This window comes from Mobula birostris, chromosome 1, assembly GCF_030028105.1.
Source record: "Mobula birostris isolate sMobBir1 chromosome 1, sMobBir1.hap1, whole genome shotgun sequence".
Lineage (NCBI taxonomy): Eukaryota > Metazoa > Chordata > Chondrichthyes > Myliobatiformes > Myliobatidae > Mobula > Mobula birostris.
In genome coordinates, this window is record NC_092370.1 from 86,595,170 (window position 1) to 86,614,854 (window position 19,685).

Here is a 19,685-nt window from a genome sequence, read left to right on the forward strand (position 1 = left end):
GTGCATGACCATGCATTTTCCAACATTGTATTTCATTTGCCATTTCCTTGCCCATTCTCCTAATCTGTCTATAAGTCCTTCTGCAGCCTACCTGTTTCCTCAACACGACCTGCCCTTCCACCAATCTCATATTATCTGCAAACTTGGCAACAAAGACATCTATTCCATCATCTAAATCAACGATATGTAGCACACATAGAAGCGGTCCCAACACTGACCCTGCCAAAACACCATTAGTTACTGGCAGCCAACCGAAAAGGATCCTTTTATTAATACATAAGACCATAAGACAAAGAAGCAGAAGTAGGCCATTCGGCCCATCGAGTCTGCTCCGCCATTTTATCATGAGCTGATCCATTTTATCCTATTTAGTCCCACTGCCCCGCCTTCTCACCATAACCTTTGATGCCCTGGCTACTCAGATACCTATTAATCTCTGCCTTAAAGACACCCAATGACTTGGCCTCCACTGCTGCCCGTGGCAACAAATTCCATAGATTCAACACCCTCCGACTAAAAAATTTTTTTCGCATTTCTGTTCTGAAAGGGCGCCCTTCAATCCTGAAGTCATGCCCTCTCGTACTAGACTCCCCCATCATGGGAAACAACTTTGCCACATCCACTCTGTCCATGCCTTTTAACATTTGAAATGTTTCTATGAGGTCTCCCCTCATTCTTCTAAACGCCAAGGAATACAGTCCAAGAGCGGACAAACGTTCCTCATATGTTAACCCTCTCATTCCCGGAATCATTCTAGTGAATCTTCTCTGTACCCTCTCCAACGTCAACACATCCTTTCTTAAATAAGGAGACCAAAACTGCCCACAGTACTCCAAGTGAGGTCTCACCAGCGCCTTATAGAGCCTCAACATCACATCCCTGCTCCTATACTCTATTCCTCTAGAAATGAATGCCAACATTGCATTCGCCTTCTTCACTACCCACTCAACCTGGAGGTTAACTTTAAGGGAATCCTGTACGAGGACTCCCAAGTCCCATTGCATCTCAGAACTTTGAATTCTTTCCCCATTTAAATAATAGTCTGCCCATTTATTTTTTCTGCCAAAGTGCATAACCATACACTTTCCAACATTGTACTTCATTTGCCACTTCTCTGCCCATTCTTCCAATCTATCCAAGTCTCTCTGCAGACTCTCTGTTTCCTCAGCACTACCGGCCCCTCCACCTATCTTCGTATCATCAGCAAACTTAGCCACAAAGCCCTCTATTGCATAATCCAAATCGTTGATGTACAATGTAAAAAGAAGCGGCCCCAACACTGATCCCTGTGGAACACCACTGGTAACCGGCAGCCAACCAGAATAGGATCCCTTTATTCCCACTCTCTGTTTCCTGCCAATCAGCCAACGCTCTATCTACGTATGTAACTTTCCTGTAATTCCATGGGCTCTTATCTTGTTAAGCAGCCTCATGTGTGGCACCTTGTCAAAGGCCTTCTGAAAATCCAAATATACAACATCCACTGCATCTCCCTTGTCTAGCCTACTGGTAATTTCCTCAAAAAATTGTAATAGGTTTGTCAGGCAGGATTTTCCTTTAAGGGATCCATGTTGAGTTCTGCCTATCTTGTCATATGCCTCCAGGTACTCTGTAATCTCATCCTTGACAATCGACTCCAACAACTTCCCAACCACTGACGTCAAGCTAACAGGTCTATAATTTCCTTTTTGCTTCCTTGCCCCCTTCTTAAATAGCGGAGTGACATTTGCAATCTTCCAGTCCTCCGGAACCATGCCAGAATCTGTCGACTTTTGAAAGATCATCGCTAATGCCTCCGCAATCTCCACAGCTACTTCCTTCAGAACACGAGGATGCATTCCATCTGGTCCAGGAGATTTATCAACTTTTAGCCTATTCAGCTTCCTGAGTACTTTCTCTGTCGTAATTGTGACTGCGCACACTTCTCTTCCCTGCCACCCTTGAGTGTCCGGTATCCTGCTGTCTTCCTCAGTGAAGAATGATGCAAAATACTTGTTCAGTTCCTCTGCCATCTCCTCATCTCCCATTACAATTTCTCCAGTATTATTTTCTATCAGTCCTATATCTACTCTCACCTGTCTTTTACTCTTTATATACTTGAAAAAGCTTTTACTATCCTCTTCGATATTATTTGCTAGTTTCCTTTCATAGTTAATCTTTTCTCTCTTAATGACCTTCTTGGTTTCCTTTTGTAAGGTTTTAAAGGCTTCCCAATCCTCTGTCTTCCCACTAATTTTTGCTTCCTTGTATGCCTTCTCCTTAGCTTTAACTTTGGCTTTGACTTCTCTTGTCAACTACAGTTGCATCCTTTTTCGACTCGAAAATTTCTTCTTTTTTGGAATATACCTGTCTTGCACATTCCTCATTTCTCGCATAAACTCCAGCCACTGCTGCTCTGTTGTCTTTCCCGCCAGTGTCTCTTTCCAGTCAACTTTGGCCAGTTCCTCTCTCATGCCACTGTAGTTTCCTTTACTCCACTGAAACACCGACACATCAGATTTCGGCTTTTCTTTTTCTAATTTCACAGTGAACTCAATCATGTTATGATCACTGCCTCCTAAGGGTTCCTTCACCTCAATCTCTCCAATCACCTCCGGTTCATTACACAATACCCAATCCAGTACAGCTGATCCCCTAGTGGGCTCAACAACAAGCTGTTCTAAAAAGCCATCTCGCAGACATTCTACAAATTCTCTCCCTTGAGATCCAGTGCCGACCTGATTTTTCCAATCTACTCGCATGTTAAAATCCCCCACAATTATCATAACACTGCCCTTCTGACAAGCCTTTTCTATTTCCAGTTGTAATTTGTAGTCCACATCCCTGCAGCTGTTTGGAGGCCTATAAATAACTGCCATCAGGGTCCTTTTACCCCTGCTATTCCTTAGCTCAACCCATAAAGATCCTGCACCTTCCAATCCTATATCACCTCTTTCTAATGATTTAATATCATTTCTTACCAATGAAGCCACACCTCCCCCTCTGTCTACCTTCCTATCCTTCCGATACACCGTGTATCCTTGGACGTTCAGCTCCCAGAGACATGCATCCTTTCGCCAGGTCTCCGTGATGGCCACAATATCATACCTGCCAATCTGTAGCTGTACAACAAGATCATCCACCTTATTTCTTATGCTGCGTGCATTTAAGTACAACACCTTAAGACCAGTATTTGATACTTTTTGCTTCGATTTCACTGCAACTTTATTGCACTGCAACTCATCCCAATGGCTACACATTTGCCCCATCACCTGCCTGTCTTTCCTGACATCTTTACTGCTCACTATCTTAGATTTATTTCTGTTTTCCCCTTCCTCCGCTCTATCATTCCGGTTCCCATCCCCCTGCCAAATTAGTTTAAACCCTCCCTAACAGCTCTATTAAACTTTCCCGCCAGGATATTGGTCCCCTTCGGGTTCAGGTGTAACCTGTCCTTTTTGAACAGGTCATACTTCCCCCAGAAGAGATCCCAATTATCCAAGAATCTGAAGCCCTGCCCCCTACACCAGTCTCTCAGCCACGCATTCATCTGCCTGATCCGACTACTCTTGCCCTCGCTAGCACGTGGCACAGGTAGCAATCCTGAGATTACTACCCTGGAGGTCCTGCTTCTCAGCTTCCTTCCTAACTCCTGGAAATCTCTCTTCAGGACCTCCTCCTTTGTCCTATCTATGTCATTGGTACCAACATGTACCAAGACAACTGGCTGCTCACCCTGCCCCTTTAGAATATTCAGGACCCGATCCGAGACATCCCGTACCCTGGCACCTGGGAGGCAACACACCATGCGGGTATCTCTGTCAGGCTCACAGAATCTCCTGTCTGTTTCCCTGACTATGGAATCCCCCGACGACTACCGCATTTCTCTTCACCCTCCTTCTCTCCTGCTCAACAGCGCCAGGCTCAGTGCCAGAGACCCGGTCACCATGGGCGTCCCCCGTCAGGTCATCCCCCCCCAACAGCATCCAGAACAAGATATTTGTTGCTGAGGGGGACAGCCACAGGGATGCTCTCCACTATCCGGGCATTTCCCTTCCCTCTCTTGACAGTGACCCAGTGTTCTGACTCCTGTAGCCTAGGGATGACTACCTCCCTGTAGCTCCTGTCTATCACCTCTTCACTTTCCCTGATAAGCACTAGGTCATCAAGCTGCAGCTGCAGATCCCTAACACGGTCTCTGAGGAGCTGCAACTCGATGCACCTGGTGCAGCACTCACATTCTTTGCCTCCTACCAATCAGCCAATGCTCTACCCATGTCAGTAACCATGCTGCCTTTGTTCTGTCTTGTCCTGTGTAACCAAGTACTTCATAATCTCATCATTAACAACTGACTCCAACATCTTTCCAGCCACTGAGGTTAGGTTAACTGGTCTATAATTTCCTTTCCGCTGCCTTCCTTCTTTCTTAAAGAGTGGAGTGAGATTTGGAATTTTCCAGTCCTCTGGCACCATGGCAGAGTCCAATGATTTTTTTTTAAAGATCATTACTAAAGCTACCCCTTTCAGAACCCTAGGGTGCAGTTCATCTGGTCCAGGTGACTTATGTACCTTTGGGCTTTTCAGCTTTTTGAGCACCTTCTTCTCCTTGTAACTGCACTCACTTCTCTTCCCTCACACCCTTCAACATCTGCAACGCTGCTCAAACCAAGTGCTTCTGGCTAAATGTGCACTTAAATGCACACAGTAACAAACAACCTTACATTTACTAACTTGTTTTGCAAATATCTGAACACTAAAGTTTATCACCTGCAGCATCATATCTTTCCTCACTTTTACCAACAGTCACAGTCTGAGTACTGGTGACACACTCTGTCCCATGTCTGGAGACATGGGATATTACTGATGCTGGAATATGGAGCAACAAACAATCTGCTGGAGGAACTTAATGTGTTGAGCAGTATCTATGGAGGGAAAGGAAATGCTGACGCTTCAATTCAACACCCTGCATTAGGATGGCGGTCTATCTGTGATATTTAGATACTTAAATGGTAAGAGAGAGGAAAGAGTAGACATTGAAACACAGGAAAATAATGCTGTACTAGTAGCGATGGGGAAAGTAAGAACCTTCTATCATTCTTCAGATTGGAACGTACTAGTAACATGCCAGAAATTCTCTCAAGTATCATAGGGCAGAAGCGACTGAAGTGTCCATTACTAAGTTGAAGGTGCTGGGGAAGCTAAAATGTATGAAGGAAGATAAATCGCTTTGACTAGATAGACTACATCTCAGAATTCCAAAAATGGTACCTGAAGAGATCATGGAAGCATTTATAGTAATATTTCAAGAAACACTGGAGTCAGAAAGGATCCCAGAGCACTGAAAAATTGCAAATGTAAAACCTGTTTAAGAGAGTGAGGTAAAAAGATAATAAAATATATCCCATATAATATGGCTGGTTAGCCTGACTTCAATGATTGGTAAGATTTCAAAGTCTGTTATTGAAGATGAAACTTCAAAATACTTGGAAGTACATGATAAAATATGACACACTCAGATTGACTTTGTTAAGGGGAAATCTTGTCTGACAAATCCGTTAGAACTCTTTGAGGTAACAGTTTCGACAAAAGAGTCAGTGGATGTTGTTTACTTAGATTTTTATAAGACCTTTGACAAGGTGCTGCACATGAGGCTGCTAAGCAAGGTAAGAGACATTGGTGGCTGAGGCAAGGTACTAGCATTGTCAGGAGATTGACTGGTATAAGTCAGAGGTTGCAGATAAAGGGGTCTTTCTTCAGGAGTTCCATGAGGGTCAACTGTTGGGACCATAACTTATCACTTTATATGATGAAGGAACTGATTGCTTCATGGCCAAGTTCAGAGATGATACAAAGACAGGTGGAGGGAGAGATAGTGCTGTGGAGGCAGAGTGTGCAGGATTTGGACAGGTTGGGAGAGTGGGCAAAGAAGTGGCAGATGGAATACAGCATAGTTAAGAGTTATGCACTTTGGTATGAAGACTAAAGGTATAGACAGCTTTCTAAATGGGAGAGAATTCAGAATTCAGAGGGACTTGGGAAGCTCTAATTCAGGAATCCCTTAAGGTTAATTTGCACTGAGCATATAGCAAGGAAGGCAAGTGCAATGGTAGCACATATTTTCAATAATGTAAAAGCAAGAATGACCCACTGATGCTTCAGAATCATAGATCCTTAATTACTACTTCAAGAGCCTCTGCATTCAACACATCATTATCCGCAACTTCTGCCATCTCCAAAAAGATCTGCCACAAAACATAACTTTACCTCCATCCTCCCCTCTGCTTTCTGCGGTGATTGCTGCCTCTGTGATTCCTTCGTCCACTCATCCCTCTGGGCACTTATCCCTGCAAGCACCCCAAGTGCTAGACCTGCTCACTCACCTCCTCTCTCACCTCCATTGAACCTCAAACAGTCCTTCTAGGTGACGCAACACTTCACCTGTGAATCTGCTGGGGTCATCTATTGAGTTTGGTGCTCCCAATTGAGCCTCCTCTACATTGGTGAGACCTGTTGTAAATCATGGGGTGGCTTCCTCGAGCACCTTCACTTCATCTGCCAAAAGTAGAACTTCCTGTTGGCCAAATGTTGTATTTCTGATTTCCATTCCTGTTCTGACATGTCGGTCCATGGCCTCCTCTTGTGCCAAGACGAGCCCACCCTCAGGATCCCGGGAAGGTGATAGACAGGAGAAAGACCAGAGTGGGGAATAGAAGAGGAGAGGGGGGAGGGAAAAATTATTTTACCAGGAGAAATTCATGCCATCAGGTTGGAGGCTAACCAGACAGAAGATGTTGTTCAAACAACAGGAATTCTGCAGATGCTGGAAATTCAAGCAACACACATAAAAGTTGCTGGTGAACGCAGCAGGCCAGGCAGTATCTCTAGGAAGAGGTGCAGTCGACGTTTCAGGTCGAGACCCTTCGTCAGGACTAACTGAAGGAAGAGTGAGTAAGGGATTTGAAAGTTGGAGCGGGAGGGGGAGATCCAAAATGATAAGAGAAGACAGGAGGGGGAGGGTTGGAGCCAAGAGCTGGACAGGTGATAGGCAAAAGGGATACGAGAGGATCATGGGACAGGAGGTCCGGGAAGAAAGACAAGGAGGGGGGGAGGGGGACCCAGAGGATGGGCAAGGGGTATATTCAGAGGGACAGAGGGAGAAAAAGGAGAGTGAGAGAAAGAATGTGTGTATAAAAATAAGTAACAGATGGGGTACGAGGGGGAGGTGGGGCATTAGCGGAAGTTAGAGAAGTCGATGTTCATGCCATTAGGTTGGAGGCTACCCAGACAGAATATAAGGTGTTGTTCCTCCAACCCGAGTGTGGCTTCATCTTTACAGTAGAGGAGGCCGTGGATAGACATGTCAGAATGGGAAAGGGATGTGGAATTAAAATGTGTGGCCACTGGGAGATCCTGCTTTCTCTGGCGGACAGAGCATAGATGTTCAGCAAAGCGGTCTCCCAGTCTGCGTCGGGTCTCGCCAATATATAAAAGGCCATATCCGGAGCACCAGACGCAGTACATCACCCCAGCCGGCTCACAGGTGAAGTGTTGCCTCACCTGGAAGGACTGTTTGGGGCCCTGAATGGTGGTAAGGGAGGAAGTGTAAGGGCATGTGTAGCACTTGTTCCGCTTACACCGATAAGTGCCAGGAGGGAGATCAGTGGGGAGGGATGGGGGGGACGAATGAACAAGGGAGTTGCGTAGGGAGCGATCCCTGCGGAATGCAGAGGGGGAGGGAGGGAAAGATGTGCTTAGTGGTGGGATCCCGCTGGAGGTGGCGGAAGTTACGGAGAATAATATGTTGGACCTGGAGGCTGGTGGGGTGGTAGGTGAGGACCAGGGGAACCCTATTCCTAGTGGGGTGGTGGGAGGATGGAGTGAGAGCAGATGTACGTGAAATGGGGGAGATGCATTTAAGAGCAGAGTTGATAGTGGAGGAAGGGAAGCCCCTTTCTTTAAAAAAGGAAGACATCTCCCTCGTCCTAGAATGAAAAGCCTCATCCTGAGAGCAGATGCGGCGGAGACGGAGGAATTGCGAGAAGGGGATGGCGTTTTTGCAAGAGACAGGGTGAGAAGAGGAATAGTCCAGATAGCTGTGAGAGTCAGTAGGCTTATAGTAGACATCAGTGGATAAGCTGTCTCCAGAGACAGATACAGAAAGATCTAGAAAGGGGAGGGAGGTGTCGGAAATAGACCAGGTAAACTTGAGGGCAGGGTGAAAGTTGGAGGCAAAGTTAATAAAGTCAATGAGTTCTGCATGCGTGCAGGAAGCAGCGCCAATGCAGTCGTCGATGTAGCGAAGGAAAAGTGGGGAATAGATACCAGAATAGGTACGGAACATAGATTGTTCCACAAAGCCAACAAAGAGGCAGGCATAGCTAGGACCCATACGGGTGCCCATAGCTACACCTTTAGTTTGGAGGAAGTGGGAGCAGCCAAAGGAGAAATTATTAAGACTAATTCCGCTAGACGGAGCAGAGTGGTGGTAGAGGGGAACTGATTAGGTCTGGAATCCAAAAAGAAGCGTAGAGCTTTGAGACCTTCCTGATGGGGGATGGAAGTATATAGGGACTGGAAGATGTTGTTCCTCCACCTCGAGAGTGGCCTCATCTTAGCACAAGAAGAGGCCGAGGACTAACATGCCATAATGGGAATGGGAATTAAAATGTTTAGCCACTGGGAAGTTCTGCTTTTGGCAGATAGAGAGGAGGTGCTTGACAAAGTGGTCCCCAAATTTACGATGAATCTCACCAGTGTAGAGGAGGACAGCCTCAGGAGCACCAAAACTCAAGAGACAACCCCAGCAGATTTGCAGGTGAAGTGTTGCTTCATCTGGAATTACTGTTTATGTTGTGCATTTAATATTTATGTAATATTTGAATAATCCTGTGAGTATGTATCATCAATATATATTAATATATTGATTTTGATTATGCATTCATAACAGTTTGGGGCCCTCAGTGGAGGTGAGGAAGGAGGTGAATGAGCACAAACATGAAAAAATCTGCAGGTGCTGGCAATCCAAGCAACACACACAAAATGCTGGTGGGACTCATCAGACCAGACACCATATATGGAAAAAAGTAATCAGTCGACGTTTCAACCGAGACTTTCATCAAGTGAATGAGCAGGTGTAACACTTTAGCCGCTTTGTAGGGTGTGGCGGGGGAGAGGACAAATGGACATGGGAATCACAGAGGGAGCAATCTCTTCGTAAAGTGGAGAAAGACAGGTGGTAAAGATATGCTTGATGTTAGACTTCGTGAGACTCTACATCTTGTCTCTGACTGCATCTCTTGAGCAGTATATACAAAATGCTGATGGAACTAAGCAGGTCATGTAGCACCAACTGAGGGAAATGAACAGTCAACGTTTCAGCCCGAGCCCTGATAAACAGTTTGGGCCTGAAATGACAACTGTTCATTTCCCCCCACGGATGCTGCCTGATTTGCTTAGTTCGTCGAGCATTTTGACCAGAAACATTCTACTCCAACACACACACACATACTACTGTCATATGTACATGTGCAATGAAAAACTTACTTGCAGCAGATTGTTGCAATATTATTGTTCCCCAGGGACACCAAGAGAAGAAGCTCCCACTGTCCTAACTAACGTCTTTCCCCACCAAACAAAATCAGGGGAAGTGATAATCTCATGTGCCAGAGGACTATGCCAGTGCGCTGAAACACAGACTCATTCCTTTCTCAGGTAGAAAACGTGAGTGGCGGTGGTCATCTTTTCAGAGCAACAGGAGCGGATAACGAGAAGCACGCAAGTGGCTACTGACCATGATGAAAGTGTAGCCCCGGAGACTAACTGCCGCGGCCTCACTTGAGATGAACAGCAGAGTCATCTTGCGTTCCCGAATCCGTCGCCGTCGCCGCCGCCGGCTGGTCTTCTAATGACGTCACTGGTGACCTCGCTTGATCTGGCAGTCTCGGGGCACTTGCGTCACCTTGAATGTCATCTCCATTACTTTTCCTCGCTGATAAATAAATATAATACCTGAGAATTATAGTTTGGGATGTTTGGACTTTATTTAAAATAAAGTTGATCAGGCGTTTGTAATGGGCAGGTGGAAATTCCCGCTCGGTTTTGGCGGCGGTTTTGAACGTTCGGAGGCCCCTTGGTGCTGTGTGAACAGTCATTGGGAGGGGCGGGGTCTGACCGCTGCGTGCCGAGGCGGAAGTCGGATTGAGTGACATTTGGCGAGGGGGCGGGGTCTCAGCTACCATGGCCCGATTGGCGGACTGCTGACGATGAAAGAGGCGGTGTCAGCGAGTGGAGGTGCCTGTCGGCCGGGTGACGCGTAGCCCCACCCCTAGTTGATCGGGGCCTCGGGCAGCATGTCGCTGCCGCTGGAGAAAGCCTCCGAGCTGAGGCAAATCGTTCGCAACCAGCTGACCCAGGTGAGTTCCGATGGTGGGTCGAGCAGTGCAATGATCCATTCTCACCCCAAGTCTCCGAACGGCTCCCACCCCTTGCCGAGGCTTTTGGCGTTTGTCAGGTAGTCTTAAGTGAGGCTCAAGTGAAACACGTCCCAGTCCTCTGACATCAGGTGCCAATCAATGCCTATGACAGTGAACTTGGGTATTTTAAGTATGAGAGTGTTTGCCCACCACCCTCAGGCAGTGGGCTTCAGGCCCCTTTCCTCGCAGGTGGGCGTTTGTAACTTTCCCGGTTGCCCAAGGGAAGTGGGTCCAGCGTTTCACGAGTTGTCATTGCATTTGTTTCGGACAGAGGCGAATAAAGCTACTCTCCCCTCATAAGTAGGCTTTGTCATCGGTGGTGACGTCCCTACAGCTTCTTCTAAACACTAACATTTTGTAATCCGATTTTACCAAAAAGTGCAGCAGCTGTTTTTGATCCAAATGGTGTGTGCATTTCTGGCGTGATTACGAAGCAGGATTATGAGTGGTCTATCATGCTTGCTGCAGGAACGTTTGAAATGTTTGCTCAAAATTAGCTGCAGTGCAGTGCCATAATTCCACTTCTCCATACTGCTTGACTTCCTTTTTAATTTAAATGCTTGCCAGTCGTGATATTGAGTATATTTGATAACCTATTTTGTCCCTAGCTCTCTGGGGTAAAGAATTCAAAATGCCCACAGCCCTCTGAGAGCAGGCTTTCCTCTGCACTTGTCTTAAGTAGGCAATTTTTCACCTTTTTTCAGTTGTATACTTCATAGACCCTAAGGCACCATGTGCTCCAATGTTTTCACCTTTAATCTCTGGAACTAACCCCATGAATGTCTGCTACATCTAAAATATTATGAGACGATGCCAACACTCTAAAGTTGCAGCCAACTTTTTTTTCCTTGCATCTTACCAAATAAAGGCAATTCCCAGGTTATGACAGGGTTCTGTTATTCAGTGAAGTGAACAGAAACGGTATGAGAGGATCACAGCACCAATTGTTCTTGGGAGCCGCTATCGATATGCGGGAGAGAGGTGGGATATCTGTATAGCAAACAGGCTGGGGAAGAGCTGCCACCAGCTGGCCTCAATGAATAAGTGCTGTTCCCAGCTGGTAGAATGTGCCTTGGATCTATTGTTATCTATTATTCCATTTCCCCCAAAAGCTTACTTGAATGTGGTGCTCATAAGTCAGGCATTCATAAGCCAGGAAGGACTTGTACTGGTGTTTGAATGACTGACCTGTAATTAAACATTTTGACCCTGAGTGTAGAACAGAAAGCAGTAGAGAGAAAGAACAGGCCACAATGTCTTCACTGAACACAATGCTGAATTAAATGCAATCCCTGCTGCCCATCCAAGAGCAATATTCCTCCATTCCTGCATGTTCATGTTAAATGCCTCTTAAATGCTTCTATCACATTTGCTTCCTATGCTACTCCTGGTAGCCTGTTTCAGGTGTCTACCACACTCCGTAAAAAGAAAGAAAAAAGACCCTGTATATTTCCTTTAAACTTCCCTATCTCACCTTAAATGCATGTTTCTTAGTACTTGACATTTCTATCCTGGGGAAAAAGCTTCAGGCTGTTTATTCCTTTCATAATTGTATAAAACCTATCAAGTCTCCTTTCATCATCCAACACTCCAGAGAAAACAACCCCAGTTTGTCCAGCCTCTCCTTGTAGCTCATGTTGTCTAATTTAGGCAACATTCTGGTAAACCCTCTTCGATACCTTTTCCTAAGCTTCCATGTCCTTCTTGTAATGGAGTGATTAGAATTGCATGCAATTCTTCAAGTGCAGCCTAATCAACGTTTTGTATAGTTGCAGCATGATTTCCTTACTCTTTGTTACTCAGTGCCCCAGCCGATAAAAGAAAGCATGCCATACACTTCCTTCAGCATTCTATCTGTTTGTGTGGCCACGTTAAGGAAGCTATAGACTTGTTTGTCAAGATCTTTCTATAGATAAGTGCTATCAATGGTCCTGCCATTAACTGTATAACGCGCCCTAGTACATATTCAATCAAGTCATTTTTTATATTTCAAACTAGAGAAGCCCTAACACTGAACCTTAGGAACACCACTAGTTACAGACCTCCAGCTAGAATAACATCCTTCTGCTGCTACTCTCAATCTCTATGGCAAGGCAGTTCTGAATCTAGACTATCAATTCACAATGGATCCTATTCATCTTAATCTTCTTGATCATGATGGGCTCTTTAAAATGCTTTACTAAAATCATCAGACATCATCCACTGCTCTACCCTTGTCAATCATCTTGGCCATCTCCTCAAAATACTCAAATTTGTAAAAATGTAACCAATGCAATATTATCATATTATTCATCTTCCAGTTCACTTGGGCCATGCCTGTGTAGGTTTTCACAAATAAAACAAAGTGAGGAGTTTTATGTTTAATGAAACATGTAACACATTTTATTGAACTACAAAACCCAAACACAAGAGTGCACTAAAAATCTTTACATAACAATGTCATCATGTCAGGCCAAGCTTTTAAAGCGAAACTCCAACTCAATGTCAGTTGTTGCGAATTATGTACACTTCTCCCCATTATGTTCCCTTACACCTGTATAAAGCAAGATATGGGGAAGTAATGCTTGGAGCCTTAAGTTTTCTAATCTTACTTTTCTTTACAGCTTGTAACATGTTTCCATTCTTAGTAGGAATAGTACTGATGGGCAGAGATCTGTAACTTTACCCTAGTAAAAACAGTTGTTTGTCAATGTATTATACTGGTATAATACTGGCAATATGGTATAAAGAATAATATTTTCTCGATAGGTTTTATGCTTTCTATTCTTTGTTCTTGCATTATTATATTTTTTTCCTAAGTAGGTTGTCTCATGTAGCAGAATGTGCTGGAGAATTATCCAAACTTTACTGATCTAGGAGTAAAGAGAATATCTGATCTTTGTTCAGACAGTGAGGCATCTACCAAATAACTTCACACAGCAGTAACTTTGGGATTAAAACTTATTGCAAATCAGTTGTTATCTTAACTACAATATTTTTAAGGCCGAGAGTAGCTCATACACTAGAAGTATTTAAATGTCTTTATTTCTGATATCTGTAAATATGAATATAGACTCGTGTATAAAGGGATGCATTGACACTTGCCTTTCTACTATTTGCTTTTGGAGTTGAAAGCTACTGTTTCTTACTTCCATGTAAACTTTAAACAAAGTAAGTCAAGGTTAGTTTTAAATATGTATTTGAGGATAAGAGAGTATCAGCTTTAAACCATCTGAGACTGAGTTTTTAAATTTTAAATCCAATGTATTTTAAGAGTTTAAACTTTTATGTAGTAGCTGCACTTATTGCATATCTTACAGATTAAGGAGTGAAAATTTTAAAAAGTTGCAAATGTTGGTAGTCTGTATTAGAAAACAATTTCTAGAAAGTCAAGCAACACAAAAAGTGCTGGTCAGTGCAGCAGGCCAGGCAGCATCTATAGGAAGAGGGCCTCTTCCTATAGATACTGCCTGGCCTGCTGCGTCCACCAGCATTTTTTTGTGCGTGTTGCTTGAATTTCCAGCCTCTGCAGATTTTGCCGTGTTTGCGTTCTAGAAAGTCAGTTAGTCTCTGTGGAGAGAGAAAACCAGTTAATATTTCAGCTCGATGTTCATTAGAATATTCTGATGAAAAGTCATTGACCTGAAACATAACTTTTTTCCCCCCCTCATTCATCTGTGTTGGAAATAATCAGCAGCTGTGTCTTTTCTTTCATGATAAACAAGATAAGTTATTTTACCTCTCATAAGTTGCATATCAAAGGAGTAATTTTTCCAGAGGACCAAGATAAATAATAAACATTGAAAGATAAGGCACTTAATCATTATAAAGTTAGTTTTAAACCTGTAAGTCAGTATGTTAATAGCTTGCTGAATATCTTTTGACCAGATGAACATTCATGAAAGAATCAGAGACATTTTATCAGAGTCATTTCGAGATGAACAAGGCAAGAGTTCACAAGGTTTGTCGGAGGCTGATCTTGTAAAAGCCTTACAACGCCGGGGAATTGTAGATGATGTCATGAAGGAACTCAGTTTTTTAACTGTAAGTATTTCACTGCAATGAATGGCATCTTTCAGAGGATCAAAATGAAAGTCTAAAAATATGTTTGATTTGTGTTTACTGCTCTTAGTGTACAGAAATGTGTTTAAACTCCTGTTTTGAATTGTAGTTCTCTTATATTACTTGGACATCAGAATCTGACAGATGGGAGATTATAGTACAAATTTATAAAACAATTTGAATCACAGTTGGAGTACAATATGTAGTTCTGTTCACCATACTCTCATGAACTTGTGATTATGCTGAGGAGATTCACTGGAAGGTTGACTTGAATGGAATATTTCAATTATGAGGAGAGACTGATAAGCTGAATTTGTTTTTTGTTTTCTTGGAGCAGAGGAGGCTAAAGAGATGAAAGGAGTGTGGAAAATGAAGAAAACAAAATGGTATACAAAATGATGAGCATAGATAGGGGTAGATATTGAGAAACTACTTCCTATACTGAAGGCCTTTAAAATGAGAGGACATTAGTCTAGAGTGGAGTGTATGAGAATTAGAGGAGTACAGAGGAGGATTTTTTTCACCCAGAAGGTGGTTGGAATCTGGAATGTGTGACTATGGGTGGTGGACACTGAAACTTTCACACTATTTAATAGTACCTAGAAGGGTATATAAATCACCAAGGTGTAGAAGACTGCTAAATGGAATTAGTGCAGATGGTGATGTTGATGTTTGGCATGGACACATTGGGCTGAAGGGTCAGTTTCTGTGCCCATTGAATCCATGATCTTTCTTTGGAAATGACCAAGGAAATGCAGTAATATGAATTTGAAAAATAGAATAAAGTGCATTTTAGGATGCTTGGCGACTTGAAATTAAGGAATATGATGCTAAAGGGAAGGTGACAACATGAAAGTTAAATAATGAGTTAAAAAGAATCACAGTAATCATTGAACAACTCACAAAATGCTGGAGGAACTCAGCAGGCCAGGCAGCATCTATTGGGGGGGGGGGGGGGAGTACAGTTGACATTTTAGGCCGAAACCCTTCGGCAGGACTGGAGGGAAAAAAAGCTGGAGTAGATTTGAAAGGTGGGAGTAGAGGAGAGAGAAACGCCAGGTGATAGGTGAAACTTGAAGGGGGAGGGGTGAAGCAAAGAGCTAAGAAGTTGATTGGTGAAAGAGACAGAAGGCCATGGAAGAAAGAAGAAAGGTGGGGGGGAGATAACATGAGGGAGGTGATCGGAGGGCAAGGAGATAACATTAGAGAAAGACAAGGGGGTGGGAAATGGTGGAAGTTTGAGAAATCGATGTTCATGCCATGAGGTTGGAGGCTCCCCAAACAGAATATAAGGTATGAACAGAAAATGAAATAGGGTTAATGGGCTATTATTTGTATTGGTTGTTGCAAATATTACTGCTGGAGTAAAGCTGTTCACACCTACATACTGATTTAAATAAGGACACCATGTGTAATATATTGAAGTTTTTTTTTGGTGATTCTAAGCTGGGTATCGGTATGATTCGTAAGGAGGAAACAGGAACGCTTCAAGTACACATACACAATGTGAATGGATGAAGACTTTCAATGACTGTCGTCCAGTAGCACTTACATCCACAGTGAGGAAGTGTTTTGAGAGGTTGTTCAAAGATGAAAATAAAATTTATTTATCAGAGTACATGCATGTCACCACATACAACCCTGAGATTCTTTATCCTGTGGGCATACCTTGCTAATCTATACAGCAGTAACTGTAAACAGGATCAATGAAACAGACTGTGCAAGTGCAAATATGAGCAAATAGCAATAAATAATGAGAGTGTGAAATAACAAGATAAAGAGTCCTTAAAGTGACACCATCAGTTGTGAGAACACAAGAAATAAATGAGTATAGATATCTCTTTTCGTTCAAGAGCCCAGTGGTTGAGGGGTAATAGCTGTTCTTGAATCTGGTGGTATGAGCCCTGAGACTTGTACCTTCTACCTGATGGCAGCAGCGAGAAAACAGCACGACCTGCGTGGTGAGGATATTTGATGGATGCTGTTTTTCAATGATATATCATATAGATGTGCTCAATGGGAGGGCTTAACCCGTGATGTACTGGGTCGAATTTGGCTTTCCGCTCAAAAGCATTGGTGTTCCCATACCAGGCTATAATGTATCCAGTCAGCATACTTTCCACCACACATCCATAGAAGTTTGTCAAGGATTTTGGTGACGTGCTGAATCTGCCGACTCCTGAGGAAATAGAGGCGCTGTCTTTGCAATTACATTTATATGATGGGTCCAGGTCAGGGAGCTGATGATTGACTTCAGGAGGAGGAAACCATAGGTCCATGAGCCAGTCCTCATCAGTCAATTAGAGGTGGAGAGGTTCAGCAACTTTTAAATTCCTCAGTTTTTTAATCATTTTTAGAGGACTGTCCAGGGACCAGCATGCAAGTGCAATTATGAAGAAAGCATGGCAGCATCTCTACTTTCTTAGGAGTTTATGAGGATTTGGCATAACACCTAAAACTTTGACAAACTTCTATAGATGTGTAGTGAAGTGTATATCGACTGACTGCATCACAGCCTGGTATGGAAGCACCTATACCCTTGAATGGAAAATACTGCAAAATATAGTGTGTATGGCCCAGTCCACCACTGAGCACATTTAAAGGAAATGTTGCCGCAAGATAGCAGCATCCATCATCAGGGACCACCACCACTCAAGATATGCTCTCTTCTCGCTACTGCCATCAGGAAGCAGGTACAGGAGCCTCAGGTCTCACACCACCAGGTTCAGAAACAGTTACTATTACTCCTCAACCATCAGGCTCTTGAACCAAAGGGGATAACTTCACTCAAATTCACTTCATCATTGAAATGTTTCCACAGCCTATGGGCTCACTTTAAAAGACACTTCATCTCATGTTCTCTATTTATTGCTTATTTATTATTTTTGTTTCTTTTTGTGTTGCACAATTTGTCTTTTGCACACTGAACGCCCAATGTACATTTACAGCAAGCAATTAGGAAGACCTCTTGTTGCCTTCTATCACAGGAGGATTTGAATGTTAGAGTAAAAATGTCTCACGGAAATTATAAAGGGCTCTGGTGGGACTTATCTGAAGTATTTTGTATTGTTCAATTCTCTCGACCATGAAGAATTACCAGATTGATTTCTGATTTGGAGACTTTTTCCTTTGAAGAGAGAATAAGCAGATTGGGCTTATACCTGACCATTTAGAAGAATGAGCATTCTCATAGATGCATACAAAATTCTTACAAGGCTTAGCAGAATAGATACAAGGTGATATTTCCTTTCCCTGGGATATCCAAAATCGTGATTAGTTTCTCAAGATAAGGGGCTGGACATTCAGAGCAGAGATGAGGAGGGGTTTCTTCTGAAGGGAGAGAACCTTTGGAATTTTCTACATGAGTGATGTGGGGGCTCAGTCATTGAGTATATTCAAGCTCTAGCATTGGCAGACCAAGCTTGAGAGGTGAAATCACCAACAGATACATCTATTTCTGATGCTGTCAGGCTTGAGCTCTTTGGGGAATCTGTGCTGCATATTATGAAAAATATGGGCATTGATGTTTGGATATCAGAATATTTCATTAACCTAGGTATTGTGGCATCTTTATTTTATACAGTGCAGCATATTATGACTGCAAGATTCTATGTTTCAAAGGAACATTTTAGTGAATGATTGTAGTTATAACAGTTAACAAGAATGGCATATCTGTTTTTTGTAATTTGTGTTCCATGTTATCTGCTTTTGAAACCAAATCCTATGAACTCCACTCAATTTTTCAAGCCTTAGACATTTATTGGTTTTAATTTATTTTCTATTATTCTTTTCATATTAAGTATCTGCTTTATGTTCACATTGGTCTACAATCTTTGGGTTTCATACAGGGAAGTCTAACTGCAATTCCAAAGGCTTGTAAATCCTTTAATTTTATCTTCTAATATGACTAGTGCTCTTTCCTTTATGTGAACTTAATTGAAATACAACCATTTTTAATTTCCAGAAGGTTCCAGATAAAGAAGCTACAAGCAGTTCAAAACCAGCCACACATTTTGTAGACAAAGATCCACGTGAACTAAAGAAAAGTGAGTGTTTCCTGCAGTTCATTTATTTGGGCACAAACAAATTTATTTACTTTTTAATTTTTTTTGAATTTGACTTTATTACTTACATCCTTCATATACATGAGTAAAAACCTTTACGTTAGGTCTCCATCTAAATGTGCAATTTGTAGTATTTGTAATAAATAGTATATAACATAGAAATACAGTTGTGTCAGCATGAGTTAAGCAGTCTGATGACCTGGTGGAAGAAGCTGTACCGGAGCCTGTTGGTCCTGGCTTTTATGCTGCAATATCATTTCCCGGAAGGTAGCAGCTGGAACAGTTTGTGGTTGGGGTGATTCAGGTCCCCAATGATCCTTCGGGCCCTTTTTACACATCTGTCTTTGTAAATGTCCTGAATAGTGGAAGTTCACGTGTACGGATGCGCTGGGCTGTCCGCACCACTCTCTGCAGAATCCTGTAATTGAGGGAAGTACAGTTCCCATACCAGGCAGTGATGCAGCCAGTCAGGATGCTCTCAATTGTGCCCCTGTAGAAAGTTCTTAGGACTTGGGGGCTCACACCAAACTTCTTCAATTGTCTGAGGTGAAAGAGGCACTGTTGTGCCTTTCTCTCACACAGCTGGAACGCACAGACCACGTAATATTTATGCTGAGAAACTTAAAGCCATTCACTCTCCGAACCCCACATCCATTAATGTGTTTTTCATTGGTATATTATTACTTGTAAATAAAAATTGTTAGTTGGGTCAAATTTAATTTAACTGGAGTTTCAATAGAGAATATAGGATATCTGGGCCATGATGGCTATCCAGCCTCTTTCATAGTTTCAGATAAATCTATTATAGTATCATGAAAAGCTGTTCAAATTTAAGTCTTTTTATTTTTTTTGAAATGCCACAGTAGTGTAGCAGTTAGCGAGACACTATTGTTGGAGTTTGGAGTTCAATCCTGGTATCCTCTGGAAGGAACTCGAAATGTGTTGGTTTCCTCCAGGTGCTCCGGTTTCCTCCAACTGTCCAAAGACCTACCAGTTGGTAGGTTAATTGGGCATTGTAAATTGTCTTGTGATTAGGCTAAGGTTTTAAATCGGGGTTGTTGACGGCATAGCTTGAAGGGCCAGAAGGGTCTATTCCATGCTGTATCTCTAAATAATTTGTAGTATTCTA

General features: G+C 42.9%; 2 protein-coding genes across 4 annotated transcripts in view; one reads left to right on the forward strand and one right to left on the reverse strand.

Annotated features, from left to right (window-relative positions):
* Positions 1–10,092, reverse strand: part of psmg2 (proteasome (prosome, macropain) assembly chaperone 2) — a 59,143-nt gene extending 49,051 nt beyond the window's left edge. The window contains exon 1 of one of the 2 annotated variants that reach the window (XM_072265678.1): positions 9,770–10,086. In XM_072265678.1, the coding sequence (XP_072121779.1) occupies positions 9,770–9,835 (66 nt within the window). In that variant the 5' untranslated portion in view covers positions 9,836–10,086. Of the gene's footprint in view, positions 1–9,769 lie in introns of both variants that reach the window. The other variant, XM_072265762.1, reaches the window with a different exon arrangement.
* Positions 10,093–10,290: 198 nt separating this feature from the next.
* cep76 (centrosomal protein 76) overlaps positions 10,291–19,685 on the forward strand; it is a 61,878-nt gene continuing 52,483 nt past the window's right edge. Inside the window, exons 1-3 of one of the 2 annotated variants that reach the window (XM_072258557.1) lie at positions 10,291–10,391; positions 14,319–14,474; positions 18,460–18,538. In XM_072258557.1, the coding sequence (XP_072114658.1) occupies positions 10,329–10,391; positions 14,319–14,474; positions 18,460–18,538 (298 nt within the window). In that variant the 5' untranslated portion in view covers positions 10,291–10,328. Of the gene's footprint in view, positions 10,392–14,318; positions 14,475–18,456; positions 18,539–19,685 lie in introns of both variants that reach the window. The other variant, XM_072258548.1, reaches the window with a different exon arrangement.